Raw genomic sequence first — 24,932 nt, 5'->3', positions numbered from 1 at the left:
AATCCGCGAACTCTTGCGGATTTACCGAAAATCCGCAAATCCGCGCGCTGCAGATTTTTTGCTTGTGTTCGCACTGCTCGCGGCCCGCGGCGCGGGCAGCAACAATCTCGCACTCGCGAAATTACAAAAATTACAATTGGGGAGGGGTGAAGGAAGTGGCCCAGTCTCCAACTTCCTGTTCCTGTCCAGCAAGCTCCTCCCATTGGGGTGGGGAGAAGGAAGTGCCCCAGTCTCCCACTTCCTGTTCCTGTCCAGCAAGCTCCTCCCATTGCTTAGCCCATTTCCTGGCCCCCGAGGGTGGCATGGGTGTGCCAGCCAGAGGGTGGCATGGGTGAACCAGAGTGCCAGTGTTGACAGAGGATGGCAGTGCTTTGCTTTCCCCCAATAATGTACACTGGTGAACCAGAGGGTGCTGTGATGACACAGAAGGTGACATGAGTGAGCCAGAGGGTGGCATGGTGAACAAAGAGAGTGCCAGTGGTGACAGAGGATGGCAGTGATGAAGAAATGCTTGCAAACAGGCTGGGCACGTAGAAACAACAAGTTCGCAAAACTGGCGACCCGACAAGTAAGTTCGCAATTTGCGAAATTGTACGAAACCCTCGCGAACTTGCTGAAATCCGTGCGAACACACAAAAAAAAAATTCACAAAATCCGTGAGAATTTGTGGATTTTGCGGATTTTCGCAATCCGCAAATTTGCAAATCCGCAAATTCGCGGATTGCGAATCTGCAAAATCCGCCCATGCTTAATGTTCTGTGGTCTCCTCTAGTCTCCCATACCTCTTATAGACCTCTAGCTGAATGGGGCCCCTGATGAGTTGGAGCCGACTGCACTGTAGGGACTGCAGGGGCCCGCGTTACACATTTAAATAGGATTCCTTTCAGTGAGTGCCAGTGTTGGTACTTCGACTACTCTTTAATCCTGGTCGAACTCTGTCCTGTGTGGTATGTGTACATGCAGTTTGTATGTAACAGATATGCATATTTTGGACTAGGAATGGACAGGTGACCAAGTGCCATAGGTAATAACATTTTACCCAAATCCCTATGTAGGCAAAAAGCTACCTCTTAACCCCATCACGTTAAAGAGCCACCATAGGGCCTGGCCCCTGCGTGGCTGCCCACCGCTCGATAGTGTATAATTTAGGGTAAGCGTTAGTCCATCTTTCCATACGTCCTGCATTCCAGCAAGTGATTCCTGCCGCCCAACACGCTCTCTCACACCTGTCTCTCATTGCAGATCCATTCTCCGCTCTGTGACCCTCTCACAAAGTCCTGCTGTTGCCACTATATCCTGTCTCTTCTTATGTTGTATGTGTATGACCTGTATTCTGCCTTTAGTGTGGTCTCACATTGCTGCAGATACCAGTGTCTGCTCTATGCACATAACAGCAGTTGTTCTTAGAGGTGGGCGAGCCAACAAAATAACAGGAAGAGCCAGAGCCGAGCCAAGAGTCTGGTTCGCATCTTAAAACCATTGCACAAACTCAGCCCTGACAATATTTCCTATTTAAACCATACAGCAGACCATGTAAAATATGATGAAATCTCTTCGAAATTCAAAAAAGTGTATTACTTTACACGTGAAAGCTTTGACATGAATAGTGCACATCATAGCAGTGCATTGAGAACTACTAATTTAACGTGATAGTTTTGTACATGTTGTACAACTGGTAGTTAAAATGAAGAAAAAGTTTTAGCTGAAATCAAATATTTGCCTAGGATCACACAATTTAAGCAGGCAAACTGCGATTTTTCCAGGTTTTCTCTTCACTTTGTAGAAATCAGACAGTAAACAGATATTTATGTGCCATCCCTTATGGAATGGCTTTGTTTTGAACTCTTAGTGCATTTCTCTACAATTTTTGAAATGTAGTGTGAACTCGACCAGAAGGTATTGGAGTGCTTTACATGAGCACTGGTTACATTACACATGCACTGATCATATGCATTGGGAGATCAGGGGCCAGATGTATGACCCTACAAATAAATTTGCGAACGGGAAATTGCGTCATTTTGCGACTCGTAAATAGAAATGTACAACAGTGTCTCGGACACTATTTTTGCAGTACCTCACAAGGTCGCAAATTGCCTGCCTCATTAACATACATGAGGCAGGTGCAATTTGATATCCCATTAGGAATGGGTAGCACTCCCAGTGATGGTGGCCTGCTGAGGTCAAGCAGACCACCATGTCTGTGACGACTTTTAATTAAAGCAGATTAAAAAAAAAATTGCAGCCCGTTTTCCTTAAAAGAAAATGGGTTGCATTTAAAAAAGAAAAATTAAACCTTACTGTCTTATTTGTTAACTCCTTGCGTGCGCATGACGGAACTACGGCGTCATGAGCCACAGGCAGTGTGTGCTCATGACGGCGTGTTCCGTCATGCTGCTGCCGCTCTGCCCACGCGGGGCTAATTCCCGCCTGTGCGGGCGAATTAGTGAGCGGGCGTGGTCATGAAGGAACCACGCCGCCCGTGACTCATGACGGCGTGGTTCCGTCATGAGCACGGAAGCGCCGCGCTCATCCCCTAGCCCCCCGCGCTGCAGCAGAATTCGCGCCAAAGCAAAGGGGTTAAAAGTAGGCATTGGCCCATGGGACCAGTGCCTGCTCTTAAAAAATATTTTCATGTCAAAATATTTTCAATGCCATTTGCAAAGGGAAAGGGATCCCCTTGGGACCCCTTCCACTTTGCGAGTGAGTTACCACCCACTTGAAATTGGTGGCAAACTGCGAGTGTTTTGCGGCCGCAATTGCGGCTGCAAAACAATATTACATTGAAGTGCGAGTCGCTATTAGGAAGGGACACCCTTTCTTAATAGCGAGTTGCAAACCCTATTTTGCGAGTCAGTAATAGGTTATAGAGTTGCAAAATTGGGTTTGCAAATGGGGCAGGCCAATTTTGCGGTCACCAACGAGCCAATTTCCAGTTTGCGAGCGCAAAAAATGGTTGCACATCTGGCCCCAGGTGATTTGACCAGAATCACAGAATGTTGATCCAATGCAGAGACTCAAGCCTACTTCCCCAGTCTGCAGCTCTGGCTGGCTGGAGGATGACAGGTAGGACACACTTAAAAGCTCGGCTCTTTATGGGCTCGAGGTTTCAAACAGGACCTCGAGCTGCTACAGAGCCGGCTCCAGGCTCGAGCCTGGCTCGAGCTTCAATGGCTCGCCCGCCTCTAGTTATTCTGAACCCTTTCACACCTCTCTAGATGAAAGGGAAATAAACAATATTGCTCATATCAGACTGTTGTGTGGGCAAAAAAGAGAAGACTCGTACGACATTACTGCAATAAGGCTAAACACGGAGGAAGGACAAGTTCTCTCACACAACACACACCTTGACCCACACCCTCAGGAAGCGTGCATCAAGGCCAAGCAATGTCTGCTTCCGCCATTCCAACACCCTGTCAGCGGCCCTTTGAAGACCAGACTGTACACAGAAGCACCGCGGGCCCTGCTGAGAAGCTCAAACATGACAAGCAACACAATGATGACAGCAGCATGCCACCCTCCAGCCCCAGGGCAGCTCTCCAGGCACCAGAATACTTATGAAGCAATTACAGAGCTGTCACGCTCGCTCAGGACTTTAAATGGTAATAATCAGGTCAAGTGATGTTTCCTCCACCGGTGATTGCCCACTCCCCCAAGATCACCCAGCACATTGCTCACACACAACACTGCCAGCAGAGCTCTGTCCCTACCCATCACCCTACCATTCCATGATACAAGTCACACCCTGTTCCTGACCTCCTAGCCCCGCCTAGAGCCCAACAAAGGACTTTAACAATTGGTGCTTAATTTGTAATAAAATAATTTAAATAAAATTTTAAAAAGTGAAGGGCCGGGCGCCCAAAGGTTTTCCTGGGAGCTGGACATTGATGCTGCTGTGTGTCGGTGTAGACGAATTTGTAGGCTGCCTAGTTCTCCTCCCACCTCATGCCTCTTTCTTCCTCCACATTACACTCCATGCCTCTATATTTAACTACTGTGGCACTTTTCTCACTTTGTGACTGTTTTCATTCTCTTCCTCATTCCGCTCTTTTCCGCCTTGGTCTCTCTTGTTCTAAGCCTTAGTCTGATGTTGGAACATAAGACAGAGTCAACAAAAACGAGCGCCGGCGCCCACAGAGGTGTTCTAAGGCATGGGCGAACTGGGATATCGTCCAGGGCCCGAGGCCCTGGGACCCCACCTTTTAAAGGGCCTTCTGGCAAAGTGAACCTATTTTTTTCTAGATCGCCTGTCTTTTCCTGTATCTTAGCCTCTAGCACACTGTTCAATATTGTTTGGAGTAATGGGGCTTCAAGCAGCAGGAAATGGGTAACACAGTATACAGTTTTTCTGAGCAGGGGCTCCTAAAATACCAGCAACCACCGGGACAAAAGAGCACTGCTGAGCAGTGGCGTAGTGCGGGGTGGCACAGGGGCGGTTGCCCAGGGCACAAAATTCTTAGGGGCATTTTGTAGGAACGCAATATTTTAAAAGAAAAGTGGAAAGATACTTTCTTTGTCCTGGGCGCTGGCACCCCCGTTATGCCGCTGCTTCGGAACATACACCCTGGTCTTCTCCTCCTTGCCCTTCTGTTCCACTAAAGAGTCAGCCACACATCCATACAATACCAATGTACGTTAAACCTGCCCTGCCACACCCTATACTGGTGCAATAGCAGAACTCAGGAGCAAATTTATCAATGCACATGGCTGACATTCTGGCACTGGAAGGAAGCAGCACACACCTTCTTAGGCAAATGCCTCAGGTCGAGTCATTTGAACCTATGTCAGTCAGGCTCTAGGTTGAAATGCGAGGCCCAGCCCACGGTAAGATGGCGATGGGACAAAACAGCGGGAAGGAGCACAGGGAGAATTCACTCCAATGGACCCTCAAGATGTGCATTGCCAAGTCTGGAGACCAGGACTGTTTACAGGTTGGACGATTTTTGAATTCCAGAATGGGCCCAATACAGCCAGAAGATGAGGAATTTAAGGAGCAATATGGCAGACACAGTGAAAATGCAGGGATCCATGTTCAGATGGTGACATTCTGGTACTGAAAGTGAACCCAATACTCTGCAACAATACCTTTTTACCAGACCCCTTAGGTGGGCTAATTTGAGCCTAAGGCGATCATCTACGTTTAAGAACACCTTGAAAATGTCTTTGAGTTACAATATGTAAGTACTTGATAAGGGATACTTGAAGTCAAAACACTGAACACATAGGAGTAACTTTGTTCTGCTTTCTTTTCAACACCTGCTGACCACTGAGGCCCTCATTTTGTTCGGGCTGGTAATCATGATTGGGACATAAATGGGCGTTTGACCCTGGATCAGTATTACAATTTGTATGCATGATGCCACACAAATGTGCTGCTTTTCTGTCCACAAATGTTGCCAGTTAAGACGTGGCAAAATCTGTGAGTTAAAAATGCATTATGCCCTGTTTTGAAATGAAACGTCATTTGTAAAGCGTATGCCTACTCTGAGGAGGGTCCAGGCGCTAACTAGCGGTTTCTCTGCAAAATGGACCGCTTGAAGGAGTTAACCTCATTTGCGGAACAGCCGGCGTTTTAATTTCTTTCTGAAAATGGAGAGTTCTGGGGTGGGTCCTAGGGGCACATTTTCAACCACGTGATGCCTGTTCAAGAGATATTCTGGAAGGCTCAAATATAGGGCATTTCCATAATCAAGCCTGGAAGTGATCAATTTCTGGGCCACTGTTTTCCTGGATTCAACAGAGAGGAGTGGCAAGAATTTCTTCAGAGTGCGTAGTAACCCAAAGCAGGTACCCACCATGTTTTGAATTTGGGGTTGTAGAGGCAGGGCGCTGTCAATCTTAATCACCAATTTTTTCATCACGCATAACGCTCTGCAGAGTTGCCCGGGTGGTGGGGGGTGAGAGGGGGGGACATCTTGGGGCCACCATGATCTCCAGATTTCCGATTGGGTTGTACCAAAGAAAACTATTTCTGATTCATCTGTGCTGCATTTTAGCTGATTGGTTAGTTGGTTAGTGGCCAGCCAGTTGAACACTTTAGATAGGCAGGTTTTAGTGGTTTCACCAAAAAATTGTGCCCCCTTATTGTAGGAGAAGAGAAGCTGCATATCGTCAGCATACAATAAAACTTTGGCACTGTATGATTCAGCAAGAGTGGCTAGAACAGCCATACAGGCATTAAAAAGCATCGGCCACAGTGCTGAGACTTGGGGAACACCCACCTTTGAGATCGGTATAGGGGAGGCAAACAGCGTAATCCATACTTCTTGGCTTCTATTGTCCAGGAAGGAGGTCAGCTACTTTAACACCGATCCTCCCATTCCGTTGTTATGGAGTAGACCCAATAGTCTGTCTCGAGGTATGTGTCAAAAGCCGCAGAGAGATCCAACATAATCAAGACAGCCTCGCCCCTGCGATTAAGCATTTCCCTGATGTAGTTTGTTACCTCTAGCAAGGTTATCTCCGCGCTACAGCCTGGTCTAAAACCTGATTGACCAGGGTGCAGCAAGTTGTTGCTATTAAGGTGGTCTGAGATGAGTGAATCAACTTTTTTTTCTAGCACTATGAGAAGGTGGGGAAGAGAGAAATAGGTCTGTAATTGGCCATGACCTGGTAGTCAGATTTTTAAGTAGTGGGAGGATTTTCAAATGTTTCCATTTCATAGGCATTATTCTAGATGCCAGTGATGCATTTATTACTTTACAGAGCACTGAATTGATGGCTTGAGCCATCTTGGCCAAGAGCCAGGGTGAGCAAGGTTCAGCAGGAGAGCCTGACTGTAAACACGTATTGTCCGATAGAGACTCCTCCAAGGATATAGGAGGAAAGTGGAGGAGTGAGGATGCTTTGGACATGGATATCCTGGGGGAGGGCAACTCAGTGGCACAGGTATCGTCCTGTGGCAAGTACACCAATGTGTCTTGAATAGAGACGACTTTCTCATGAAAGAATTCTGCCATTTGGTTGGTCCACTCAGCCGTGGGTTGTTGGTATTTCATGGTGGCCTCTGGATTTAGAAACGTCTTCACAATTTTGTAAACTTTATAAAAAAAACTTCTCAAAGAAGGCTTTTTTTTCTTTAAGTTGACCCTTGCATAGTACTCCTTGAGTGGGAAATAAATAGTATTGTATAGTATTGTGTACTCCTTGAGTGCAGCCTTATGGGTAAGTTTGTCTTCTGGGTTGCATTATTTTTGCATATTCTTTCCAGGTGCTTACAGTGTTTTTGCTTGTCCTTAAATTATTATTAAACCAAGGGGCTGACTGCTTGGATCTGAGGGAGCGATGTTCCATGCGTGGAGCGAACTCATCTACATTATGGGTAATCCATTCATCCAGCTTCAAGTTGTCTGTCTTAGGATCACCAGAAAGTGAGGGGAGGACATTTCAAGGGTGACACACAGGACAAAAGGCGGAATTTTATGAAAAGCTCTTGTCATAATTTTTGTTTCAGCAGGGGGACATTGTTTTTTGGAACGTAACGACCAGAGAAAACTTAACTTACTAGGTAGTCATCCGACCAGGTAAGTGGTAGTGGGTCTCCTACATTAAATATTTTATTGGAAAATATCTGGTCCAGGATGGGGCCTGCCTGATGAGTAGGTTTAAACACACAGGGGGCCAGGCCCAGGACGGACAGGGAATCCAGGAAAGATGATACCTCCGACTTCAATGGCTTGTCCATATGAAGGTTGAAGTCACCCAGTACTAGAAAATGTGCATATTTGAGGAATCAAGGAGCCATATTTTTGTTTAGGGAACTCAGGAAGGGACCAGCCAGGCCGGGAGGTCGATGTATCAAGACTCCGGCCACTGACTATTGAGGCAACAGAAACCCAAATATTCCGCTCCATCTACATTTCAAAATTAATTGGCACACAGTCAAACTTATTTTTATAGATAATGGCCACTCCCACAGCCTCTGCCGAGTGCTTAATTTGAGCCAGTGGTTTCCGGTGCTCAGCACCGGCACTTCATTGTCAACACCGGGGCTTCAGACAGTCTGCCACAAGGTGGGGCTGTCTAGTTAATTTAGAGATGAGCACAGCAACAGTTAACTATTAATTCAGAATACATTTATAATTACTATTACGTTCCGCCCAAGTCATTCTTATAGCATGGGGACCTGGAATAAACCGAATTGTCACACTTGCAGGAGTGTGTGTGTTCCTAGTTGTGTTGTTACTAATATTGTCAGCAAGGGAGAGGAGTTGGCCTAACGGCTAGAGTGGTTCACCCTGAATCTGGGGAACTGGGTTCGAGTTTCGGCAATGACGCTGAAGATCCTGTGATTCTTGGCAAATCACTTAATCTCCCTGTGCCTAACAAAAATGAACGTGTACTCACGTAATGCAACTGGTGCTACGTAAAACGGTCAGAAACCCGTTTCGGGTCAAGTTCGCGCTGTAAACAAAAAAAAAAGGCAGGGGCAGTGTTTGGTGCAAGTTGCAGTGGCCTCCTGACGAGAGCCCTGGCACTTATTTTGTTACAAATTAAGCACTGCCTACCGGTCGGTCCTTCCTGAAGATTTTACAGCCCTGAGGGAGAGCAGTTAATCTCTTGGGAAAAACTGCGTAAGGCGGCACTGTCATATACAAGCCTAGTCTTACCAGCTGGGGTAAAACTGGCAGGGGTTTTGCAGTGCGGAATGAGGAGGAATGTGCAGTATTATTGAGTTACCCCATAATCTTATCCGCGGAACTCATAAAGATGTGGTAATAATGCGCATGGGAAAACTAAACCCCACGATATTCGTGATTCCTTGTTTGCTCTTGCTGCATTGTTTTACCAGGGCACACAGAGAGCTCTTATGTATCAACGAATTTTCGCATCAACTCATAATAAGTAAAACCCCTTTTCAATCATCTGGTCCCTGGTTCTTATTCCACAATCCTTCTTTCCTACTTTGGAGGAAGGGCAGGTATTGAGAGGCAGATTTACAAGTTCCTTGTGCCACTTTTGCTCACTTTTTCCAAAAAGTGACGTAAAAGTGGTGCAAGGGGCTTGTAAATCTGCTCCTGAGTATCGTGGTGTGTTGGTCATAACCTCTTAGGGCCTTATTTATATAAAGTAACGCATTGCTGCGAGAAAACAGCGATGCGTCACTTTTCATTGCACCCTCCTTCCGACACCAATGATGCGTCATATTTACAGTATGACGCATCATATCGCAAGGAGTTACAGATACGTCACTATTTCTGACGTATCTGTAGGCGCAAAAATGACGCATTGCTGGAGTGTGTCACAAAAGTGAGACAACTCCAGCAATGGGGCATTTACACATGGGCAAGTCCCATATTAAACGTGCCTGCGTCCGTCTAACGCCTGCCATGAGGCAGGCATAAGATATTGACACATTTGTGTCCTAAAAGTGGCGCGGTGAAATCTGATAGATTTCACTGCGTCACTTCTACAACCCTTTCTTGCGTCGGACATCCCCCCTGCATACATTATACCTGGCGCATGTATAGTGTAGCGCAGAGGTTTACAAAGTGCCGCATTTACCTAGATCCGTCACTTTGTAAATATGGTGCAACAAGGCACATTATTTACTCCGCTGGTGCATCACAAAAAGTGATGCACCTGCGGCGTAAAAGTGACGCAAGGGCTCATAAATAAGCCCCTTAGTGACTATGTAATACAAGGCTTCCAATTGAAATTCACCAGGACTTCCTGCTGTTTTTCAATGTGTCTCTGAGGGTCATGTGTGGTTCAAGGTTGTAATAAAGTGTTAGGTCCTGGTATTGACTTTCTGGTATACCTTATTATGCCTGCCACATCAACCTCTCTGACTATCTAAGTGGTCTGCCATCTGGCTATTATATTTCAGAGTACAAACTGGGTTAGCAATTTCCTTACTGTGAATGACATCTCTTTTAGCAGTCTTGCCTGGTCTACCCCCGAAACCTGTAATCTCGTGATATGGCAGTATAACAATCTTTCTGAGGTATGACATTTTGCTGCGGTCCCTCAGTAGCACATTTTTCGTTTATACATTACAAAACCCTTCTTGATCGCTCCCAGGAGCCATGTGTTTTCCTAAGGTTATTTTTCTTTGGAAAACCATCAGGTCTATATTACAATTTGAGAACTCCCTTGAAATTACACACTACATGACCAGGGGGGTTCGTTGACTGTCAACTTTGCCGCCCATCAATGGTGTAATGTCGTTTACAGCTGTGGCCAAATCCAAATCTGCTTCATTGAATCCAGTAGCGGCTGCTGTGCGGGCGAAGTGGTGAGGCGAGGTGGGGTGGGGACTGGGGGGGGGGACAACAGGCGACAGGAAGGCAGGGGGGTGGAAAGGGAAACAATAACAAACATTAAAAAGATAGAATAAAAGTACTTACCTTTCGTCTGCTGCCCTACGCTCTTCTCTGTGTCCTCTCCGCGCTGGCTGCAGCACAGGCTCCCAGCCTCCCTTGCAGCCAATCCTGGCTCTGCTTTCATGTTAGAAAGCAGCATCGGGATTGGCCTAAGCACAGGGACTCTGACCTCCCAGAGAGACCGGGAGCATGTGATTTGCAGTATCTAACCAAGCAACACTGCTTGGTTGGAGACAGCTCAGTGCGCTTGTGGGTTTGACCGTCCTGAGACAGCTGGCCAAACCTACATGCGCACTGAAAGCAGTGCAGCCCATCACTCCCTCTCCTGACTGCCCAGCAATGGCCCCACCCCCAGGGTCAGCACAGACAAGTTGAAAAATAAAACTATAATAACTTGTTTTATTATCGTTTTATTCTTCAACTTTTGAGGGTGACAGGTGGGGGACGCCACTGATTAAATCAAGAAGCAGTCCACAAAAGTCAATCACCACTTCCTAAAATTCCTTTTCTAAGTATTTGGACATGGTTACACGAGCAAAAGTGACTAGTTTTCTATAGTTTAGTGTAAATTCGTCATCATCTTGCTTACTTTTGAAGCCATGTTTCCTTGCGGCTGAGCTGTTTGCTAGAGCCGGTTTCTGCAGTTTTTGTTTCAGGGGGCCGATATTGCAGGCCCCTGGTAACAAAAATGCCCCCCTCGGGGCTCAAAACTGGCCCCAATCCGGGCAGCCCACCAGGGAATCGTCCAGTACCCGCTATGGCCAGTCCAGCCCTGAATGTAGCCTTCTGACCTATTTTCCTGTCAGGCCGAAAAGCATTTTCTAAAGTTATAGGGCCCAAAATATATATATATATATATCTTCCTAATACACAAGGCTAGGGGTCCTTGATGGGAACCCTAGAATGGTAGAGAGGTCCTCAAAAAGAGAGGATCAAAGGGTTACGGCCATGGATTAAAAAAACACAAAAAGTATCCCCTCTGGAACCGGTTCCGGTGGAAATTTGTGTTTTTTATATATATATATCTTATCAGTATGTATAATCTGTTGCAATGGCAATGGATTACACATACTGCCAACATAAAGGTCTGTCGCAAAATTTAAAAGCAGGCAGACCTTAGATTTAATCACGGTGGAAAGGACTTCATGTCCGCCGTGATTCAACCCATCAGACGGCCCTTAGAAGTGAAGGCCATCAGAGGAAGACCTCTAATTCTGCCCACCTAATTTAGAATGGTAGAATTAGAAGTCAGATTTCACCGCCCATCAACATTAGAAAACCCTGGCGGTAAGGGGCAGCGAAAACTTCTAAAAGCTCTCCTTGCCATGGGAGAGGACTCACATGGCAAGGTTTTTTTTTCTTTTGAAAAAAGAAATCCCACTTCACAATTTGAAAATAAAAAATAATACAGTTTGGTGCAGGGCTCCATCATGTTGACTATGATACATTGTGCCCATGGTGTCCATACTGCCTATATTAGTGCAAATATATTCTTATCCTTGCATGGCCAGTGTCTGTGAGGTTGCATTGGCACAGGAATTCTTCCTTCTTGAAGACTATGGGCATGAAACACCAAGGAAATGCCACCCATTAATAATTTTGTGCGCATGAGGTTGTAGTAGACCTTTGTCACAATTGTGGGTGGGATGGCTGCCATTTTTTAAATACATTTTAATTCTTGTGGACAATGATGTCATATTTTTTTCTTGAGTATATGTTTTCTTTGTTGGTGGGTAAAGATCCAGAAGATGTTTGATGTACATTGAAAGGTTACTTGTAAGCAAACTTGTACTACACCTGATTCAGTGTGGCTAGGATCAGCATGCATTTTGGGGGGAGAAACATGTTCAGAGAAGTGCAGAGTAAACTCGTAGACTGCATACATCTCGAAATACATGATGGGAAATGTCAAACATGTCTGATTGTGTGAACCGACATGTTCCTCAGGCCCCTTATGGAACACCATGTCTTGCTTTCATTTGAAAGTATTCCTTTAGGGGGGACAGTTTGACTTTCAATGTTGCTTCTTACAATATCTCTGCTTCCATATGTAAGAAGCCGCCTGGAGGGGAAGGAATGTGGACTGGCCAGAACTTTCACTTGGTTTAGCAGAGCACCCATGATGATCTAAGATGAACAGATAGAGGAGTGGTAAAAGTCCACTTTGAAGTACTCTTTAAACCATCAAAGTAGTACAACTCTTTGTCAAACTCAAGAACCGTATCTCTCCATGAGGTGCTGGAGAGGCAGACATTTAACAAGTACAATCGCTATCACATTAAAAGGTAAAGAACAAAAAAAGATCCAGAAAAAGAATGTAGAAAGATAGACCTTTTGCCTCTAGAAAATACATGAACAACTTTTACCACAGGCCTTCTAGAAATCAAAATCGGGATGGGGTCAAGGGACTGGAAGAAAGAGTGGAGGACTGTAGATTAACATCACATTCTACCACTGGTCTGAGACCCTTTGAAATGTTCTGCAAATGCAAACCCAATACCAGGATATGTCCCCCGTGGTTCAGGCCATATGGAGGACAGATTTCCACATTGGAATAGAGGGTGGAAGCGAGTTGGTCAAAGGAAATGCATGTGTGAGAGAATAGGAAATGGTATCTTGACAATCGTAAAGCAATCAAAGGTGTAATGCTAGAAGTTGGTGATGTGGTAAGAGTGAAATTGCCGAAGAAAGCACAGCGTGGTTTTCAATTTAGGAGTGCTCAATGTGTGGTCAAAGTGTTTAAAGGGACAGCTAGGTTGGAGGATGGAATAATATGGAATTTCAATAGATTATCTGTAAATAAGTAAATTATTTACAAGGGAGGATGTTTGCTCTGGTTTGGGGAGGGGTTTCTAAGTTTTCTTAGGGAGGGAGTGGTGTGATAACTTTCATGTTAGAGTTGTAATGATGCATCTCTCTTAAAAGTTGAAGCTTTATAAATCTGTTATTCTTGAACTACCAGCATGGTACTGCTCTGTCCCAAAGAATGTAGAATGTTACGACTTGAATCTGTTAAATCCTACCCCTTTCTTGGGAAGATCGTCACGAGTAATCTATCAGAAAAAATCCATACAGAGAAAAATGGTAGGAAAGCTCTCGCTCAAGGGAGGAGTCTTATCTCCTTATACAAAGCAACAGGTCGGAGGCATTTTTCCATATTGCTCGAAGTCTATCGGGCAAAAATCCCCGCATCTCTAATCTACGGACTGGAAATAGTGGACATGGCATGCTGGAAATTCCTGGATTCTATTGAAGGAAGAATTCTTCGTAATTTAGCCTCTGTAAACACTGCAAGCTCTACGTCCTCGTTACGACAAGAGTTTGGCCTGCGTAGTGCACGGTCCCAGGCAGTAGCGAGCGTGGTGCGATGGGTTTTTAATATTGCTGAAGGAAAGCCAGGTACCCTGAGGTTTCAAATAAAAAATTAGTTGTTGGGTTCCTATAATGTTTACTCCTCTATTGTAAAAAACTTCAGACAGGCAATTTCTCTATTACAGATAGATGAACAAAGTCTTTTTACACTATCAGCTCCCCAACTAAAGTTATCTTTAAAGACCTCGTCTTGGGAGTTGAGCTTTAGAGCTGACAGTACGATCCGAAATTCTAAGAGAGGAATGTTCCCCCTCGGTAACTCTTGTGAAATTAAAAAACTTCAACCATATTTAGGTTGGAATCTTCCTCATGCAGTTAGGCGTTTTATTTTTTTGTTGAGATATGATTTACTTCCATTGAATTGTTTATTGTTTAAATGGCATGGTGGTACAGATATCTGTGACCTTTGTAAACTTTATTCCCAGGATATATACCATGTAGTTTTTGTTTGCCCAGCCCTTATGGTACACAGACGTAAATGGTTAAAACCTTTGTGTTTCCAGCTGGGTATTTTTACGGCTTATGATTTCATTATAGCTATGTTTAATCCTCCTAACGAAATGTTTTGCTTTAAATTGTTCTCTTTCTTTAAATGTTTTTTAACATTGTATTGACATTTCTGTTTAATTATGCAATTATTGTTGTTTTTTTTTTCTTTCTATTGATAAACTGTTATGTGGATCTCGACAGAGTTCCGTTATCATAAAAAATAAAAACTTGAAACTTGAAACTTGACTTGAATCTGTGCTGGCAGACTCTGGGCTGAGACTGAGTTTCTTTCTTTCTGTAATAAAGCTGCTTGATGTTACCCTGAGCCTCCTGGAACTTATTGGCGATCCCCAATTTCACTTATTGCTGTGTGATTGTGGTGTAAATAATTAATGAATTTCTTGTGTTTCCTCGAAATAATAACAATAAACATTTTCTAAAGCTTCTATTAAAACACCAAACATGCTGGAAAAGGGAAAAAGCATGAAAACGAAGTATCATAATTTTAGTGATTATAATTGCGAATGCCAGTTTACCATAACATTCAATTGTCTCACTAACGGCGGTGTCAGTATGAAGCAATATTGTTCTGAGGTGGCTCAAAGACTAAATGGCACATAAAGTACCACATAAAGTCTACAAGTACGTGCAATGCATATACTGGGATCTGAGGGTCATGAACTCAAATCCAGGTAAGGCTGATTCATCCATCTCATGCTGTTAGATAACAATAACATCTGTTATTTCCAGTGATAAGCAAGGGCTCAATTCAAATTCAAATTTTTCAAAGTCCCCTACTGGTATTTTAAGTGGTTAGATTCTTTTTGATAGAAAGAATTGTGATTTGTACTATATTGCATTCTTTAAATGTATGGAAATGTTCAGTGGTTGGGCTTCGTTATAAGACAATAAACTTTATCTTCTAAATACCATCTGTCGCATCAGCTTGCACTTATTTCAATATGGAATCGAGAACGCTACAAGGAAGATGTCGGGCCTGGCCTGCAAAGTTACTTTTACTCATAGAAAAATTGTGAAGATTTAATAATTTGTCCAAAGATACTGGTCAGTTCAGAGATGACAACCACCCTTACTGCTGCTCACAATATATGTGCACTCACGCAAATTATATACAGACCCAACCAAATCTCCTTCCTAATGGGAGTCTTTAAAATCGCCTTTTCCATGATGACCTCTCTCATCTCACCTTTCACATACAGACACGTTGTCTGGTTTTTAGCCTATTAACAAGATCCAAAGAAGTGAGTGTATTAATAGATTCACTAGCTCTCTCCGGTCAAATGTTGTCCACCACTCATGAATACAACATATTTTTTGATGAACAATGGAAAGAGGGCCGACGAATAACATTCAGAACCTTCACCGTGGAGAGCAAGTCCAAATAGTCCATGCTACTGTGCTGCAAACTGAACTATTTTGAAAATGTATTCAGTCTTACCCAAGTTTTCAACACGACGTAAACCCAAATGAATACAATTGCAAACAACTGAAAATCATATTGCGAGCAAGGTGCCTTCCAATGCACCAGTACAGAACACATACCAAGCAAGCGTCTAGGACATTCAGAAAACATTGCTCAAGCCAAATCAGCAAGTATGTTCTGTTGTAGATACATCAATGAGCTATGAAAAGCTAAACAAAATGTTATTGGTTTGGTGCAAAATGGTATCAGTGACAAAAGCTAAGAAAGATATTGTTCTTAACTCTTAAATTATGAATTCATACGGAGATTCTGAAAACACCCCCACTACCGTAACCGTAACATCAGAACAAACTTGCATTTCAAAAAACACCCTTACAACATAATTGACCAAAGCTTAGATGGTCAACACAACTGTACTGAGATTCATAGCCTGTAACTCATAGTCTGGTACATAAATAGCAGTACGTAAACAAAACATAAGAAGGCATTAGGATGAGTAGATGATACATTTTTGAGGTAGAAACATCTTATAAATATAGATAATGTTTTAACATCGCATAGTAGCAACATATATTTTGGTAAGCATAAAGACATAATGAAAGTATATAAGCAAAATATATGAAGTTATTTTTGAGGTAGAAACCGTTTATAAATATAAGTTCGCGCTATATAAAACTCTTCAAATAAATAAAATAAAAAGATATTTTGTCGAGCACTGTAATCAGAGATATATATTCCCAATATTAAAAACATCCTCAATGTATTGTTCAGACAGTGGAAAGACCCCACTTGACTGAGCAAACTTTAATCATCTAATCCATGGACGATCCCATTATCCCAGCAAGCTACCGAACTTTAATTCATATCAAAAATTGAAAATAGATTGGTCCCAAATGTATATGGAGAAACACCATGAAAAGAATTAACGGCTGGACATTGCACAATACGTTTTTCAATCATGCCAAGTTATTAGTGAATTAAAATAGTTTCCGCAGAAACAAAAATACTACTGACAGCTTTAGGCCAAGAAAACTCTGCTAGTCTAATCCCACTCGACCTGTTGTTGGCCATCAACACAAGGGGCTCTTGGTGGTCTATTGAGCCGTCCATGCGGCAGTCGCAGAGTTGGCCCTTTTTTGCATACTTATACCAATGAGCAACTTCATCAAATTACATGGTTTTATGATCCAGATCAATTCTAACTTCCAGAATCAAAAACACAGATGCCAGCTCTCTGGTGACAAACCTGGCATCCTGCACACGCGGCCACCTAATGTCACCACATACCCATTAGTTTACCTTTTCTTCTTGACCACTGAGGTTCACTCAGCTGAGATCATCAGAAATCTGGGGGCCTTTTTAAGGTCTGGCTTTACAGCCCTATAGCAGATTCTTGTGGAATACATCAACAGTTAGACTTGGCTGCCAGTCAGAGAAGCATTGGATATGAACTCAGACCCCGCGCACTACACACTAATATGGAAGGTCACTTATGCATGTCACAATATTCATATTTTCTAAGTGTCTGTTTTCCTGGTCTCTCAACTAATGCTATTGACATCACAAGATAAAAATTCACAGCAGTGTATCTTAGTTCTGCACGTGCACACGCATTTCACTTGCAAACCATAGTGCAGAAAACCAGAGTGTTGGTACTGCTTGACTCTACAAGCAGCTGGCTCCTAGAAATGGACAAATGGATGCAAAAAAACAAATAAACTTTGACTTATTCAAATAGCCTTACCATTAAAAAGGTGAAAAGCGAACTTTCAACAAAACATCAGGAACGAATGGCATGAATGCATCCAACAACGTAGAAGTATATCATATGGTGGCCATTAATGTGCTAATAGCACCTGCCAATCTACCAGACTGTGGACATTTCTTTTGCGCTATAGGATGCTCTGGCATTTGGCAAAGCCCTTCATTCGTAGTCCTTAAAGATTAGAGCCACACACAGCTCACGAAGAGGCCTTAACCACCTAAGCAATCCTACCATGAGAACTCTTTACCTGTAACAGATCATCACAGGCTGAACCTGTGTTCAATCAGCAGTGTTAACCCCGAAGAGAAGTGGAAAGTTACCAGACTGCCAAAAGCGCTACAAGGCCATTCAAAGGCAGAATGGGCTCTAAACAAAGGGCCATACCATAACGTGATAAAGACGCAACATTGCACCCTGGAGATCTGCAGAAAAGTATCCGTCCTTGTGCCAGGGCATACACACATTGTTTTAATGAATGAATAAACATCACAAAGCATCCATCTCCCGTGGGCAAGAAAGCTCAAGTAACGATGAACTTACTTTACTTGCTGCAGATCCTTTCTGTCAGCCGAGCCGAGACTCTAAAAACAAAGAAAAGGAAAGGGACATTAGACTCAGTGACTTGGGAAAACATATAGTTTATCTGTAGCAGGTTCTTGTGGAAGAGATCAACACACAGACTGACAGCAGGTCACCGAAGCAGTGGCTGCGCTGCAGTGCAACATATGAATTCAGGCATTGTGCATCACACGTTCATATGGAAGGTCAGCTTTGCTTGTCACAGTAATCCTATTTTCTAATTGTGCTTCGTTTCCTAGCACTGTGGACCTTTCACCTTGCACATTTGCATTTCCAGAACATGTACAAGTGCAATACACCTGCTCCTTTCAATTGAAAGAGATTGGCCTGACAATGTCATCTAGACTGCACCACATCACTCACACTTCCCTCTTTGGCAATCCAAGTGGAGATCCTGGTCTGAATCACACGTGATCTTTTGACAGAGCTGTAATGAGAGGCCCCCCGTGCCTATGGGAGGGGGGCCTTTAGTGGCATTACGGGCAAGAGGCAGCAAGAAAGAGGTAGGGCCATTAGACATGTGGTCAAGGGGAGTGGGAGGGGTTAACATGAAATGCGAGAAGATAGGGCGAGCCATCAGTGCGTCACCTAGGGGCGCAGGCGACCCCCTTCCCCAAGGAAAGGGATAAGAGCACGGACCATGAGGCAGAAGCCCTCTTTGTCCTCTTGCCTCGGGAGCGCCGCGGGACACAGATAGAAGGAAGTTGCCCACCCACCCATCCCTGTTGTTAAAGGTAGAACTGACGGGGGCGGCGTCCTGGCCAAGGAAAAATGTCGGGGACTCCTTTTTGGCAGGGACTGGCTCATCCTGGAACAAGGAGGGCAGTCAATGGGGCTCCGGGAAGGCGGGACAGGGGGCCGTCCTGCTGGTGGTCATAGACTCCCCGGCCCTACCCGAGATGCCGGTGCTTGGAAGAAGCAATTTGGGGAAAGCTGGGGCTCAAGGAAAGGCGCAAAGCAGTACCAGGTGGCCGCGTCTAGGGGGTAGACGACTGGTAGTTACCTGGAATGAAATGGAAGCAATGGAGATTGGTTGTGGCCTTCTGGTACAACCCACATCCAAGGTGGATCTGGAGATCCTGAATTGTAAATACAATTGTAAACTGTGGTGCAAACGAATACTGCACAAACCTATGTTGATCAATGTGTTTTGGATTGTTTAATAAAGTTGGTCTAATGTTGACAATGGATCAACAAATAAAGAAGGCGTTATCTAAGAGAATTAATAAAGACTACGCTGTGAAGACCAGCCACTTTGTATGGTGCCTTTTGTGGGGGGCAAAGTATGGTGGGACGAATTGCACGTTATATGCCTACTATGATGTGTTCTGTAGAGGGGATTGATCTGGACAATTGTAAAAGCTCAGAATCAGCACTAAACTATTACGAACTGTGCTCTGTAACAATAAACCAGCAAGGTGATTAATGGAACCAACTACCAACTAGTTTAATAGTATGAGCAAATTTTCTAACGAACATGGCTCACTCTAATGAGGTGTCCACTGTCCAGCACTAGATACGGATATTCACAGCCCTAAGATCAACAATTAAACTCCCCTAGATCCCACACTGAAGAACCATGTTTTAAGTTTTTCCTGAAGGCACACTTTGACTGAACCTGATGAACTGCCAGTGGTAAAGCATTCCACAACTTCGGTGTCAAGTAACTAAAAGCATTTCCACCTGAGCTTCACTGGTGGCTCCTCCGCTAAGGCGGAGGAAAGTCGCCGCACTGCTTTTTGGAATGTAAAAAAGAAAAACGAAAATGATAATAACTTGACAGTATTATCATTGTATTGGTATCTGCTGCAGCGTCTTGTAGGGGTGGGGCTGCTCTGCTCTAAGAGCAGGGGGAGGAGTGGTGGGCACACTGTGAGTGCGCGTTGACTGATTGGCCGGCCCTTTCGGACCAGCCAAACAGTCATGCATACTTTGCGTGTTCTCCACCCAGGCTGCATTACAGCCTGGGTGGAGAACATGCACAGGCTCCCATTCCCTGGCTGAGCGCTAAACTATGGCACACAGACCAATCACAATGATGCATTGCAGCATTGTGATTGGCTATAGGGGGCCTGGGAGCACAGGTGCCTCCTGCTTCCTGTTTGCACAGAAGAAATCAGGAAGTGGACGAGGAAATGAGGCGTGGCAGGTAGGTGATTTTTTTTAACGCCCCCTCCTACCCCCTCCCCGCCCCACTGTTGCTTCTCAGTAGCAGCTGCCACTGCGATGCTTGTTATGTTTACTTTAGGAACAGACACCCACCTTCCCCTGGTAATCTTAAGTTTCTCGCTGGTACATATGTTCTGACCAATGAATAAAGGTACCATGACCCTTTATAAGCAAACGCCTTGTGACAATAGCGCAATGCTTTAAATGAAGACCTCTGCCTCACCAGAAGCCAGAGCAGCTTCTTAAGTGTGACCCCCATTGACGCACCAAAGGGAAGATTCCATAGGAGAAGCACAGCAGCGTTCTGCACTCGTTGGAGTCTCTTGGTCTGGCCCTGTGTGGCTCTGAGATACAACACGTGACAGTAATCGATTAGGGCCAGAACTACTATTTTTCTTGCTGAATCTGGCAGAAGGCACAACATTTTCCTCAACGACTTGAGGATTCCAAAGCACTTTGTCTTTCGACAGCCAAATCTCTACAGTGGCAGCAGTTTTCTAGCAAACCAAATACCCAGGTTCTTGAACTTGGGTTTTAGATAAGGTAGGGGACCCAACTCCATGGGCTCCAGGCAGTGGACCAGATGTTTGAATGATTGCTCAAGGTCAGAACCTCGGTCTTTCCAGCAATGAGCTTAAGACAGTTCCAGCCCATCCACTGGCAACTCCTGCGAGGAAGAGGCACAAGGACGAAGTTCTATGACAGTGCAACGAGAAGCTCCTTGTCATCCTCATATTAGATGATGGTAAACCTGTAGCCTTGGTTGACTACTGCAAGCGGTCACAGGTACACATTGAATAATGCTGGACTCAAAGACGAGCCCTGCGGTACTCCTTGTTTTAAAAGGAGCATTTTTGATTGGTGTAGTTATTGTAATACCTGAGAAGTACACCCCTGCAGAAAAGAGTAGACCCAGCTCGATGCTTTTTGGCCCACTCCACAGTTCCAGAGTCTTTCAATCAGGATGCAATGGGACATAGTGTTGAAGTGCACTGAGATCTAATAAAATAAGTGCCTCAAAATCGCCTGCTTAAACACTGAAAGATGTATGACCTATACTCATAATCCAATTATTTGTGAAAAAGTTATATCACTAACCTTTCTACAATTCTATATTCTAATTCTTAGCTATCTGAAATCAGACCTTATTCACAAGAATGTTCACATACCAAAGACGTTTGGGTCCTTGTATAAAAAAGGTCATTCTTTAATTGTCTCTGTCATTAAAAAAGCTTCTAGCCAACATGCGTTTCGTCCATTGGGATCTCTCCCTAAGTCTTCATCAGGGCAACAAGTGAGTTCACCTAAACACCATAGGATATTTAATACTAGCGTGTCTAACATTTGAATGATTGTTCAGGCTGACATTGTATGTACAAGGAAGTTATCTGTCGATTATCAAGGGGGTCCTATAAAAATGGAATCCTGCCCCTCATCACCCGAGTATCTCCTATGTCGCTAGTTGAAATGCTGTGAAAGGCATGAACCATACTCATGATCCCAGGAGTGGCCCGCACAGGTAAGAGTGGTGAGCGGGGTGGGAGGGACTTCACAGATGACGATGAGGGAAAATTTATTATTTATTTAATTTTCGCTCATCGTCGTCTGTCGAATCCCCCCTCCACCCTGCTCCACCGCTATTACCTGCATGGGCCGATAATACATGATCCAACTCTCAGTACATCACAACCTGTTGTTACCTTCTGCACGCCACCCAAGTGGTCTGAGAGCGGGACAGAGCCATACCGAAACCATAAACAAAACTGAAACGTAAAAAACTACAACTGATTTTATTTTTAATTGTGAACGATCTGAACTGATTCACAAGGAAGGTTTTCCGACCTGTGAAGCATTTGTGCTGGGGCGTCTCCTCTGCTAAGGCGGAGGAGTGTTGCACCACTACTCTACGAGCAGTAGTTAAAGGAAAAGTAAAATGATAATAACCAGCATTATTATCATTTTAGTTTTCTGTTTCCTGGTGGGGGCCAGGGCTGTACAGGGCAGGGGCCAGGGGAGGAGTGGTTGCCCATTCTAAAGTTCCCAAAACGGTTTGCCCCGCCTTCTCGGGCCAACCATAATGGTCATGCGCACTTTACATATTCTGCACCCAAGCTGCATTACAACCTGGGCACAGAACATGCTGAGGTCTCCATTCCCCGTCTGAGCGCCGAACCACAGCGCTAAGACCAATCACAATGCTGCTTTGGAGCATTGGGATTGGCTAGGAGAGTCACGAGCCTGGGTGCTTCCTGGTTCCTGCTTCCCAGGAGCAAAAGTTGTCCGCGGCGAGCGGACCGAAAGGTGGCGGCCGGCCTGAAGGTAAGTGCTTTATTTTTTATTATATGAATTGACATCCACCCCGCCTCCATTCTCTGCCCCGCCACCCCCAGTAAATAGTGTTTACCACTGCATTCGTTAAACATATAGGAGCATTTTATGTACCATTAACTAGCTTCTAAATGAGGGATGCCTTAGGGACAGCAAATTAGGAAATTTGAGAAATTTCAATATTTTGGATAAAAAGGGAAACTCTCTCTCCTAGATGTGATTCGTTTGCTTAAATTCTGGGCTGTCTACTGCCCTTACCAGCAACATGAGTAACTGAGAGACTGTTCTGCAGTTTAAGTTTTAAGGATATCTCTCTGCAGCCTGCAGGGCAGCCTTGTATGTTTCATACTAACCTGTAAAATATGTGCAAACTGATAGAGATCTGTCGTACAGCTTGACCACATTAGTGTAACAAGGGGTAACACATACTTAAATGTGTCAAACTAATCTTCTTAATGGGTGAATACTCGCGACAACCAATCTCAGAGAAATTGCTGCTTCAATTGATAATTTCTTTGTGTGCGCCTGAGGTAACATCTTCCATTCAAAATGTCGTGTAAAATCTGATGTCAGCACATCCTGTACAGGGATGTGTCCCCCTGGGAACTACTCGTGTCCTAAAGATAGGCTCCTCAGGTCATGCGTCAAAACACTGTTGAGAAAAGGGGTTCAATTCATTTGTTTTATTGAGATCCTTGTGATTATTCTTGATTTTTCACATACTCAATTCAAAAGAAGAAACTTGTATCATAAGGACTGGATCATGATGTGTATCCAATGCATTTTCTCATCAGTGTTTTGATGCATAACCTGACGCATAACCTGAGGAGCCTATCAAACTTATCTTCTGCCACAAGTGGTGTGACTATACCAACTGCCACCCGGGGCAGACCCTAAGTTTGCCACCCAGTGCAGGTAAGAGAGAGGGGGTGGCAGCCGACGGACGACTTGTTTGGCGAGGGATTGGTGGTAGTCGACAGACACGACTTGCTCACCTCCGCCGCCCCCAAAAACAGTGCCGCCCGGGGTGAACCACTCCTCCCCACCCCTCTCCCCACTCAGGCTGTATGGGCCGCCAAACCCTCTCCTTTCCTTTCTGCCTCTTCTCAGTTTACTAGCGGCCTTTCTGTAGCTACTCTCTGTGTGACTGCATGTCTAACAAATCTAGAACATAGTGAAGTAAACGTTGCATGCGTTATAACGTATATCGAGACAGCAACCCCGAGAGCTGGAAGCACGCCGAGATCAACGCCTTACTCAAGAAACCCAAAACGGACCCCAAGGACCTCAAGAACTTCCGGCCCATCTTCCTGCTCCCGTTCCCGGCAAAGGTCATCGAGAAGACCGTCAACGAACAACTGACCCGCTACCTCGAGGAGAACAACATCCTCGTCCCTTCCCAGTCTGGGTTCCGCAGCAACCAAAGCACTGAGTCTGCCCTCATCATGCCCTCGGCGCTGCTGGAAGTTTCCGAGATTATCAGGGAATCAGTGGATAGGGGTGAGGAGGCCATGTTGGTCCTCCTCGACCTATCCGCTGCATTCGACACTGTATCACACAACATACTTACAGCCCGTCTACAACAGCTGGGGATCGGTGGTACAGTCCTGGCATGGACTAAATCTTTTCTGTCCAGACGGTCTCAGAGGGTACTGATGCACCCATTTGAATCAGAGGATAAACCCCTCTTGTGCAGTGTGCCCCAGGGCTCCGCCTTAAGCCCATTATTGTTTAACGCTTACTTGGCCCCGCTTGCCAAGGTAGTAGAGTCATGGGGGGTCAGGGTGGTCTCATATGCTGATGATACTCAGCTCGTTTTTTCATTCAGAGACCATTCTGACTCCCTCTTCACCAACTTCAGAAACTGCCTTGGCAATATCTGCACATGGATGTCTGCCAATCACCTTGCCATAAACACCGACAAAACTGAGGTTCTCTTTTTTAGCCAGAAATCGACTCCCCCTGCAACCCTATGGTGGCCTACCGTCTTGAACCCTCCACCCATACCAGTGCAGTCCGCCCGCAACCTTGGCTTCATATTTGACAACACCTTGTCCAGTAAAACCCAGGTCAATAAAGTTGCGGGGGCCTGTTTTAATAAGCTGGGTATGATTAGGAAGATTTTTCCATACCTCCCTCAAACATCCCGCAAAACGGTTGTCCAGGCACTTATCATGGCACATCTTGATTATGCCAATAGCTTATATGCCGGCGCCCCCCAATATCTTATAGACCGTTTGCAAATCATTCAGAACGCTGCAGCAAGGCTCATTGGAAATATCCCTGCCCGCAATTCGGTCAGAGCATATCGGGATGAGCTACACTGGCTTCCCATAGCCCGACGCATTGATTTCAAAACCTTGATCCTTTCATTCCGGGCAATTCATGGAACTGGCCCGGCCTATCTGAGCAAACGACTCAAGATATCATCTTCTGTAAGACATCTGAGATCTAACAGCCTTCG

At 44.7% G+C, this 24,932-nt stretch overlaps 1 protein-coding gene across 2 annotated transcripts in view; it reads right to left on the bottom strand.

Moving 5' to 3' along the window:
• The window catches only part of LOC147685366 (ankyrin repeat and fibronectin type-III domain-containing protein 1-like), a 3,163,580-nt gene that overhangs the window by 972,041 nt on the left and 2,166,607 nt on the right, over positions 1–24,932 (bottom strand). For both annotated transcript variants that reach the window (XM_086941288.1, XM_086941289.1), the window contains one exon: positions 17,933–17,973. In XM_086941288.1, the coding sequence (XP_086797414.1) occupies positions 17,933–17,973 (41 nt within the window). The remainder of the gene's footprint in view (positions 1–17,932; positions 17,974–24,932) is intronic.

The sequence above is a fragment of the Lissotriton vulgaris genome, chromosome 10, assembly GCF_964263255.1.
Source record: "Lissotriton vulgaris chromosome 10, aLisVul1.2, whole genome shotgun sequence".
Taxonomy (NCBI): domain Eukaryota; kingdom Metazoa; phylum Chordata; class Amphibia; order Caudata; family Salamandridae; genus Lissotriton; species Lissotriton vulgaris.
This window is presented reverse-complemented; position numbering and strand designations above follow the sequence as displayed.